The following is a 10,340-nucleotide window of genomic DNA, read 5'->3' on the forward strand; positions in this document are numbered from 1 at the left end:
TTTTTTAGTTCATGTCACATCAAATATTCGAAGACTAATTAGGAGGACTAAATATGAATTATTTATAAAACTAATTGCACAGATGGAGGCTAAACAGCGAGATGAATTTATTACCTAATTAATCCATCATTAGCAAATGTTTACTGTAGCAACACATTGTCAAATCATGGACTAATTAGACTTAATAGATTCATCTCGCCGTTTAGCCTCCACTTATGTAATGGATTTTATCAATAATCTACGTTTAAATACTTTTAATTAGTATCTAAATATTCGATGTGACCAATAATCTACGTTTAAATACTTTTAATTAGTATCTAAACATTCGATGTGATAGGTGCTAAAAATAAGACAAAGTAACCAAACATGGCCTAATCCTTCTTCAGTGGCAAAATCGTGAAAGCCGTCGAGTGAGGAAAGGAATGGCAAATTCGTAATAGACGGGAAATCAGGAAAGGAAAGCAGCAGCCTCCTCTCCCTCTATCCATCGCCTTCCCAATCTCTCTCTCCCCTCCCTCGTCGTCGCTTCCTCCAAACCCTAGCCCGCCTTCCTCCCCACGCCCCCCCTAACCTCTGCCTCCGCCGCTCCGATTCCCCGCGGCGGCGCGCGATCCCGACGCTCCCATCGCGCCCCGCGCCTGCGCTTCAACCCCTCCATCCGGGCGAGATCCGGCGGATGGAACCCCCGGCGGCGAAGGAGGCGCCGCCGCCGCCCCAGCCCGCAGCGGAGGAAGACGCGATGCTCTCCGCGACGGCAGCCATGGCGAAGGAAGCCGCAGTGTCGTTCCAAGGCCGCCGCTACTCCGAGTGCGTCTTGGTGCTTAAGAAGCTCCTGGAGATGAAGGAGGGCGATCCCAAGGTGCGCGATTCATTCCTGCTCTCGTGTTACTACTCTCTGTGTGTGGGAAAGCGAGGAGGGTTAGGAACTTGAATCTTCTAGCTATGAACATAGCAAATCTGTGCGTTGGGTACCTTTCGGTTGCTATCTGGATGCGCATCTGTGGTTGGAGCCATGCTTACGCGCCCCTTGACCGTCCCTTGCGTCGGAAATGGTTCTGGGGCTGTTTATTTAGTTCCATTCATGGCTGTTCGCTCTGGGGTGGGTAGTGTTAAGTTTGCTTATGTATGTGGTTGGGTTCGCCATGTGTGTGGCTGTTCGCTGTGTGTGTGCATATGTGCTTGCAACTGTTTCTTGAGCTGTATTTGTCAATGTCACCACCCACTCTTGTTGCATCCAGTTTGACTCAATGCCCATGTTAGTCTGCATGTTTTGATTTTGTGAGCGTGTTGTGCATTGGCGCATGTCAATGCCAGTTGGCATGCTATTGGGTCCAGATTTTCCTCTGTTTTATATTCATTAGCTGCGTCACTTGTTCCATGAAGCTTACGTCAGGGCCTCTTTAATCTTGTTGTCTTAGGCTTTAAATTTGAAGCATAATTTACCTGAGACCAGCAAGGAAACAGTTCCGTTGGAAGGGTGGATGATATAGTTGTCCATTGTCTTTGTATAGGACAACTGTCAGCTTGAATCGATAGTGTTTCTTCTTTTGCTTTGGGAGAAGAAATTGTTGTTCTATCAAATTTGTTTTTCTGCATCTGATGTCACATTTTGCAATTTCAGGTCCACCATAATATGGCAATCACACAATCTTTCTTGGATGGTTGTCCTGATCCAGAGAGACTGCTTAAAATTCTAGGTGATGTTAAGGTTAGTGAATCCGCACTGCTCACTGTATAATCATTTGATTGACATGTTGATTATTTTCAGTAAAGTAGCATCAACAGATTACCTTTTATGAGTAACTTTTAATCCAAAATGAAGATACTTTTCACATGGATGATTTTGTTTTTCATATGTGGCTACTGACAAAATCCTTTCATGTATAGATAGTGGACCCTGTTGTTTAACCTTGTATTTTCTGTTGCATTTCTGTATGTTTCTTTAAGCATAGAGTTGGATTAGATTTCTGCAACCAAATAGAAAAAAACTTTTCTTGTACTTAAAGTTTTGCTGCCGTGTGCATGTGTACACGAAACAGGTGTGTTCTATAGGACTAAAGGATACACCCACACATTGACAATTCTGATAGTTGCTCAGTATGCTTATTTACGTTGCCTCCCAACTTGCGTGAAGAATTGTACATGTTAAGGGCTTAAAAATTCAAATTATGAAAATGTTTTGCTTATACGAGTAAGAATTAAGATCATCATCTTTTGGGTTCATGGGCCTATTGTTAGAGCTGGATGCGAAGTAATATAATCCAATGAACTCCTACACTGTTTTTTTGTGTATTGTATGTGAGTTATATTCATGAATATTCTGCTTTTATTGCACCAAACAAATGCCTTCATATTCTGAGCAGTTTGCCCTCTATGGTTTAATTAATGTTTCACTTTAGCATGCTGAGGAAATTTCTGTTTGTCGAACAAACACCTGAATTTTTGTAATGTGTGTTGCTCCTGAATTTTCTAGCTACAGTAGCTTATCTTTCTTTGAAATATCTAGCGTAACCTACTGTTCTATATTGGAGCTGCTGTGACCTTGACAGCAGCTGGCTGCGGTCAAAATTATGCTTTATTGTAATAATATATGTATAAGTAGCAGTTCATGTGAGACTCCTTCAAACACCTAAGTGGCCTTGCAGCCTCCAAATAGTTCCACGATTTTTTTTAATGGCTTGTCTTTAATTTTTTTTAAGCTGCAATTCATGGTAGGCGAACTTGTTGCAGTATGTCCTGAACTGGTATTACACTCATTGGTGCAACATAATGTTTGATATTTTTGTATGATGTATATCAAAACATATCAGTATTAATAACTGCACTAGTGTCATTGTGTTATTGACATCTATTTGTGACTTACTATGTCATTTTGTAGTGTACTACATTTGTGCAATACTCATCTCTTTTAACCACTTTATAATTCACAATTATTAGGCACATTATAGTGAACTTTACCATCAATCCTGCCATCTCTAACTATTATCATTTGCCATACTTTGTGCATGTCATATTAGTAGAGTATTTTGGCCCTACTTTATTTAAACTATGTTTTTTCTTGTTTTATGTGCTTGGGTAAAAATTGACAGGTTTTACAATTGTAGGGAGTATTATGTTACCATCTTTGGTGTGTATTTGTTTTCCTGTTAGTTGAGGTAATTTTGTTCTTAATATTGTACCGCTAATTTCTTCAGAAAAGATGTGAGGAGCTTGCATGTGCATCTAGAGAACAAGCTGATTCTGCCAATGGCGTAGGAAGCAATGCATCTTCAGGATCAAGAGGGAGCGGCATAGTACTACCTTATTCTGCTGCACATAATGCGTCAACCTATGGGGATGAGTTTGACACAACCATAATAACATTCAACATGGTATGTCTTGTTATGTGGCAGTAACTATGTGATTATTTTTCTGGTCATTGATCTGTATCAAATAAACTACGACTCTATTAAATACAAGCACAAAATATGCTGATCATGGACTCGAATTCGCAGGCTGTCATCCTCTACCATCTTCATGACTATGAATCTGCTCTATCTGTTTTGGATCCATTGTACCGAAATATTGAACCAATTGATGAGGTATTATTAGCGATTGAGTAGCTTAGTGACAAGGGAAAATTGTGTCAATGCTAATTATTCTTTACTCTTACAGACAACTGCTCTTCATGTATGCTTTCTATTATTGGATATTACTTTAGCTTTGCAAGATGCAACAAAGGCTGCGGTACGTTTCTTTCCTTGGTGTGGGGCATTCACCACTTAAAAAAAAGGCATTTTTAACATTTAATGTTGGTATTATTACTGGTTCTTTGTATGCTATTTATATTTGACATGTTGGATTTTTTGTAATTCTCTCTGATACCTTTTCTTGTGCCATATCCTGCCATGACATTTTTTGTGCTGTCGCTGACAATTTCCTTGTTATGATGACTGTTAATATGGGAGAGGGATCTGATGTGTAGGGTGTGTTGATCATGAAGTCATCTGTCAAATTTGGTTTGTTAGGGTGATTGTCATACTCCTACAGTTTTCTCCGTGTGGGAACTTGAACTTTTGAGGTTTATACTGTCAGATTTAATTGGGATCTTAGCCTGAACAGTTGGTCTTAGGCCATTCTCAGTGCAAGGTTTCATTGCATGATTTCCAAGAGTGCCATGTCATCTAATAATCATTGAGCTGATGAATGAAACTAAGTCTCTCAATGCAATATTTCATTTCACGATTTCATATGCTAGTATATCATTTTAATCTTTCATCTAAGTGACCAATGGGAGTTGATGCATATGTGGAGATGAAACTCAAATCCTCTCAATAGAGTTTCATTCTAGTATCATGGCTCTTGGTACTGTGTACACCTAGTTTCATCCCCATGAAACCCAATTCTTCTCTTTCCTCTAAAATGCCATGCCTTGTCATCACTTTTGCCTATGTGGCATGTCATTTAATGAGAATGAAACTCATATGAAACTTGCATTTAGAATGGCCTTAGGCTCATAGCATTTATTTTGGCCTGGTTTCTTTTGGGATTTGGACCATTGACTTGTGCCTAGAGGAAATTTTATTCATCTTGTTTAACTTTATGATTACTTATTGCCTTACAGGATGTAATACAGTACTTGGAAAGGTCATTTGGAGTAGCTAACACAACGAACCAGAATGAAAATGCTAGCATAGCTCAGCAGCAATTAGCTCAACCGAAGCCTCCTGCAAAAAGTAACACACCTCCAGATTCTGATTCAAATGCTTATGGTGGTGGATGTGAGAACCTTTCAACAGGAAGTTTCCCAGATGAACCAATAGAATTCGAATCTTTATACTCTAGTTTTGATGGACATCAGAATCTGGGTCGGCCTATATTGAATGATTTCCCCAGGGCATCTGCTGATCTTGCTGCTACTGCTGCTGATTTGAAAGTCAGACTGCAGATTTACAAGGTCCGGCTTCTACTGCTCACTAGGAACCTTAAGGTTGCAAAGCGAGAACTTAAAGTACTGATGAACATGGCACGTGGTAGGGATTCATCTACAGAGCTTCTCTTGAAATCTCAGCTGGAGTATGCCCGGGGGAACTACCGGAAGGCTGTGAAGCTATTGAGCACACCAAATAATCGAACTGAACCAGCAATGCTAGCTATGTTCTACAACAACCTTGGATGTATACTCCACCAGCAGAGATCTAATCACACCTCTATATGGTGCTTTAGCAAAGCGCTGAAGTACAGCCTATCTCTTCGTTCAGAGAAACCACTGAAGCTGACTGCATTATCACAAGACAAGTCTTGTCTTATTTCGTACAACTGTGGTATCCAACATTTGATGTGTGGGAAGCCTTTGTTAGCAGCTCAATGTTTTCGTGAGGCTATGCCACTCTTCTACAAACGACCCCTTTTCTGGCTCCGTTTTTCTGAGTGTAGTCTGCTAGCTGTAGAAAAGGGTCTACTGTGTGCAGCTGGTGCTTCTTCATGCAATGATGAGATTGAAGTCAATGTTGTGGGGTCAGGACAATGGCGGCAGTTGATCGTCAACCCTGTGCACTCGAGAAGTAATTCAGCTTCTGCACGTGTGACTTCAGATGAACATAAAAATTTGGTATCACTTGGATTTGCTAGACAATGTCTGCTCAACGCTCAGCTATTATTGGATGCTTCTGAGCAGGAAAATCCGGTGACCGCATCCGATGCAGAGGATGGCAACCAAGGAGTAGTACAAGGACATAAAAGCTCAGGTCAGAAGAACACTGTAAGTACAGATTTTAAAGCACCTTCTGGCCCAACCCTGGCTTTTGTAAACGGAGAACAAAAAGGAACGAGCTTGAATGCCACCTTGCAGAGCTCTCTTGCTTTGTATGATGAGATTTGTAGAAAAGAGAACCTCAAAATCAGACAGGCCATCCTGGGGAGCTTGGCGTTTGTTGAGTTGTGTCTTGAGAATCCTTTGAAAGCTTTGTCTTATGCGAAGTTGCTACAGCAGCTGACTGATTGCTCTAGGATGTATGTATTCCTCAGCCATGTATATGCAGCTGAAGCTCTGTGTGCTCTGAACAGACCAAAGGATGCTGCTGAGCAGCTGTCAGTTTATATCAAAGATGGCAATGATATTGAGCTGCCATACAATGTGGAGAACTGTGAGAAGGCCTTAGATGAGAAAGACAGTGATGGTGAAGACACGGTTGCTCCTGCTGTGACAAAACTGACCTCAGAAGAATCTCAGCACTCGGAGAGTCTCAAGCCTGAGGAAGCTCGGGGCGTTCTGTATATTGACCTCGGCATGACTGCTGCAATGCAGGGAGAATTTGAGCAGGCTGACTATATGGTGAGCCGTGGCCTTGCCATGCTGCCCAACAACCCTAGGGCAGTGCTAGCATCAGTTTACATGGACCTTCTGCAGGGAAAGTCCCAGGGGGCCGTTGCAAAGTTGAGACACTGTAGGCATGTGAGATTTAGACCTAGTGTACTAGCTACCAGCTGAGCTTAGAGAAGCATACCTTTTCATGGTTTCTGTAGTTTACAATTACCATTACAATCTTTTTGGACCCTGACCCCAGTGCGGATGATGATTAAAGATGGTAATGCCCCTCCTGTGTACCATACATAAGAAGTGAACTGTAGTTCTCTTTTTAGCTTCGCCCCAGATTCAGGGTGTAATGTGTTGAAACTATATCGTTTAAATTCGCTGCTCTTTGGACTGAAGAGTGGCCAGGTGATCAAAATAGTTTCCTATATCCGTTTAATCAGGAATCAATCTGGAGAACAATGTGCAGAGGCTTTGGGCTCTGATACATGCGTCATAAGATGAGTAGTCACTTTGCCTGCAACCGTTCATCTGATGTGACTCGGTACCGGTTGCTTGTGTACCCGTTTGTTTTTGCGAACTGTTGTTTTTTGTTGGGTTTTGCGAACTACTTTTAAGAAAGACGAACATTTTTACTGCAAAGCCCGCATTTGCAAATCATTACTTGACTAAAACACCTCAAGTTAAAAAATAATTGATGCTGGTGACATTTTTATGGTCTTTGGTGTACAACTTTAGTTGCTATTTTTCTATTAGAATATGGTTATGACATCTAATGAATATATGAGATTATGAAAAAGGCTTTTAAAGACAAATCTGTTGATATGTTTTCGAATTGAAAAGCTATTGATGCAAAGTTTTAAAAGTTTGAGTAGATTTCCGTTAAAACATCAAGTATTTGCGTTCAAAGGTAGTATATGTTTTATTTGAAAAAGAAAAAATCGAGCTTTTTATGCCCAACAGAACAACTGAGTAATTAACAATTCACTCGACGATCGTGATCGTTTTTACCAGTTCCGCCCCTAAATTCAACGACCTACTTTCCAGGACACCGGGGTGAGGTGGAAGGCACTCGTAGGTCTCCGCTGTGCAGCGAATTCCCGTCGCTGAGGGATGTACAACGCCATTTGATAACTCGTTGGATCCATACAATTATAATTTTTCAATTTTTGAACGCACTTCTTCCTATATGTTAAAGATATGACATTTTCTATGTTTTTAAAACTATTGGACCACACACATGCCGTCGTATTTTCGTATGGACTAAAATACCGTCCTTCAACTCTTCTTCTCCACTCACGGACGCGTGGATCCATGTGTCATCCCCTTCCTCCCTCGTTCCTTTCCCCTCCTTCCCACCCCCGCAAGGTGAGCGAGAACGCGGCGATGCCGCACCTGAAGCAGCCCGGCAGCAGCTGCGCTCGGGCCGCCGAGCCCTATGCCGTGAATCTGAAACGGGTCGACGTCGGCAGGCACGCGTCCTCCTCGCCATCTGTGCGCAGCGGCGCGTCGTCCAGCGGCAGCAGCGGTGGCGCTGCGAGCGGAGGCGAGCTCCTGAGGCCGCGCCCGTCGGCGGCAGGGGCGAGAGTAAGCCACTGTGGCGAATTTCAAGGGCGCGAGATGCCTCTAGGGGCCGCCGTTCAACTATGTCGCCGTGGCCAAGGGTGGCGGCGGCGGCATGTCCTCGTCGCTGGCGCTATCTTGAAGACTTGAACTGATAACGGGTCGAAAATGAGTACTAGTAGAAAAGGTGTCGTGTAGACATTTGCTACTGGATACGTCTAGAAGGTTAATCGTTGAACATTTGCTAGCTCTGTAACGGTGTAAAAGTTTATAACTTTTACAGGCGCGTAGCCATGCATCGCGCGCGTCACCCGCCGGGTCACCAGCTCGTCCGGAGAATGCCGTTGCCGCGACGAACCCATTCCCCTCCACCTCGCGCGTCCGCATCTCGTTGAGGGCGCCCCGCCGCAGAAGACGCGGGAGGCGAGGTCGGGGCGCGCGTTGCCGAGGTACGCAGTGAGCAGCGCGTTGAGCGACTGCGTGTGGGCGTGGAAGCCGAGCTTGAGGAGCAGCGGGTGGAGCTGGGCGACGAGAAGGAGCGGCCCGGCGTCGGGGATGGGGAGAGGCTCCGGTGGTGGGGCGGCGGAGGCAGAGGGGGTCACCGCGGGGTAGGAAGGAGGGGAAAGTAAGGAGGAGGAAGGGGATGACACGTGGGACATACGTGTCAGTGAGCGGAGAGGTGCATTTTAATCCATACGAAAATACGATGGCCTATGTAAAATGGCATATTTCAAACTCAAATATACGAAGAATTATAATAGCACCGTTCCTATAACGCGAACAGTGTGGTTAAAAATTGGAAAATTATAATAGCTCAGATCCAATTAACTTTTTATAATGCTATGTCATATTTAATGACTCGTCTATATAGTGCCATGTCATCGTACTTATCCTACGCCCGACTTTTTTGTATTTTGGCCCTTTTCGCGAAAAAATCTCACAAATAGGCCCTTGGCGAAACCAATTCCGAAAATGGACCCTCAGCTTGGCGCCAGGCTGGCTAGCGCCAAGGTATAACGTCTTGGCAAGGTCCCTACACCGTGCCTCCGACGTGGCGTCGGCCCGCTGACGTGGCCCCGAGGCTGGGCGCCAAGATCCATGGCGCCAAGGCTCGGCGCCAAGATCTGTGGCGCCAAGGCTCGGCACCACCGTCGCTGGCGCCAAGCCTCGGCGCCATAGATCTTGGAGTCGAGGCTCGGCGCCAGCCTCCCTGGCGCTAAGCCCCCTACCATATATACTGCCCCTTCTTCCTGCCCGAGAGTTCCTCCTCATTATTCTCCACTCTCTCGGGTTTTTACTCTCCCTACTTTGCCCTAGACTACGAATCGACATTGTAGCTTAGGAAACTTTCATTTGATCCGTGGATCCTGAAGAGCAAGGTATCCTCTCTCCGTCGTACCTTTTTTTCACATCGATTCGCTATATATTTCTTGCATTTTTGAACTTAGGGTTTCATGCAAATGTAGGATGCCGAGGCGTGGAAAAGCTAAGAAACTAAGGTAATCTCAACGCCCGTAGTTATGTTATATACTCATTGTTGTGGATCAAATGAAAAAACCTTAATTGTAGGTTTATTCTTAAGTGCGTTTGATTCATAGAACCAAATAAACAAAATTGTAGTTATGGCGCAAAGAAGACCGGAAATGCGTTCGATCCATTGCCTCTGCCTAGTGGTGTTCCAGTGCCGATGTGCTTTTGCGGCGATCCTTGCAAGGTAGCCAAGTCCGAAGAACATGCCACGTATAGGCAGAGGTATTGGATGTGTTCCAACTTTGCGTTTGAACCTACACTTCGTCAGCGCTGCATTAACATGTTGGTAAGGAAATGTTGTTGTCTTATAATTATTGTCCATAATTTTTTTGTTTTATAACAATTGCATTTGTTGTAGACCCCTCCACCGCTATGTGATTTTGAGCAGTGGATCGACACTGAGATCAATCCTGAAGACAAGGAGTTTTTGGAGTATATGATGCGCTGGGATGCAGAGAGGAAGGAGGTGTACGAGAAGAGGCTCATAGAGGAGGCTGCGGAAAAGGAGCACAAGGAAGAGGAGGAAAGGAGGCGGGTTGCTGCGAACAGGGAGGAGAGAGAGAAGAAGCTTGAGCGGGCACGCCGAGCGAAAGCAACGGTTGAGGAGAATCCCGATGCCTTAAGGAAGGGAAAGTGGCCTCGTTGCACTCAGTAGCCATATTTAGGTTCTAGTTTTATGGTTTATTTATGAACAATATTTTCTACTGTGAGACTTTTATTATGTTGTCATGTAATAATGCACTTTAAGTAAGGACACGCAATTTGTAGACGACATGTGTTCATTTTGCGATGTAATGCATTTCGAAGTCGTAGTCTACTGAAATATCCGTAGAAAATAAAAATGGTACTTGTTAGCGAAATTTCGGCAGAATTTCCCCTACTTGTTGATGCAATCCATACAAAATTACGAGATGAATAGTGAATATAAATACAAGCATAGAAGCATAGAAGCATA

General features: G+C 43.7%; 1 protein-coding gene across 1 annotated transcript; it reads left to right on the forward strand.

Moving 5' to 3' along the window:
• Nucleotides 1-455: 455 nt before the first annotated feature.
• On the forward strand, nt 456-6,738 carry LOC101780055 (CCR4-NOT transcription complex subunit 10). The gene is made up of 6 exons (XM_004956274.4): nt 456-859; nt 1,622-1,708; nt 3,195-3,371; nt 3,495-3,581; nt 3,655-3,726; nt 4,604-6,738. Exons 1-6 carry the CDS (start codon nt 677-679, stop codon nt 6,467-6,469), a joined length of 2,472 nt encoding a protein of 823 aa, XP_004956331.1. The 5' UTR covers nt 456-676; the 3' UTR covers nt 6,470-6,738.
• Nucleotides 6,739-10,340: the final 3,602 nt, after the last annotated feature.

The sequence above is a fragment of the Setaria italica genome, chromosome II, assembly GCF_000263155.2.
Source record: "Setaria italica strain Yugu1 chromosome II, Setaria_italica_v2.0, whole genome shotgun sequence".
NCBI classification, from domain to species: domain Eukaryota; kingdom Viridiplantae; phylum Streptophyta; class Magnoliopsida; order Poales; family Poaceae; genus Setaria; species Setaria italica.

Excerpts from the sequence above, each read along its gene's own strand:
- LOC101780055 (XM_004956274.4), top strand. The coding sequence starts at position 677 with ATGGAACCCCCGGCGGCGAAGGAGGCGCCGCCGCCGCCCCAGCCCGCA. Across the intron at positions 3,372-3,494 it reads CCATAATAACATTCAACATG|GCTGTCATCCTCTACCATCT; the intron begins GTATGTCTTGTT and ends TCGAATTCGCAG. Across the intron at positions 3,727-4,603 it reads AAGATGCAACAAAGGCTGCG|GATGTAATACAGTACTTGGA; the intron begins GTACGTTTCTTT and ends ATTGCCTTACAG.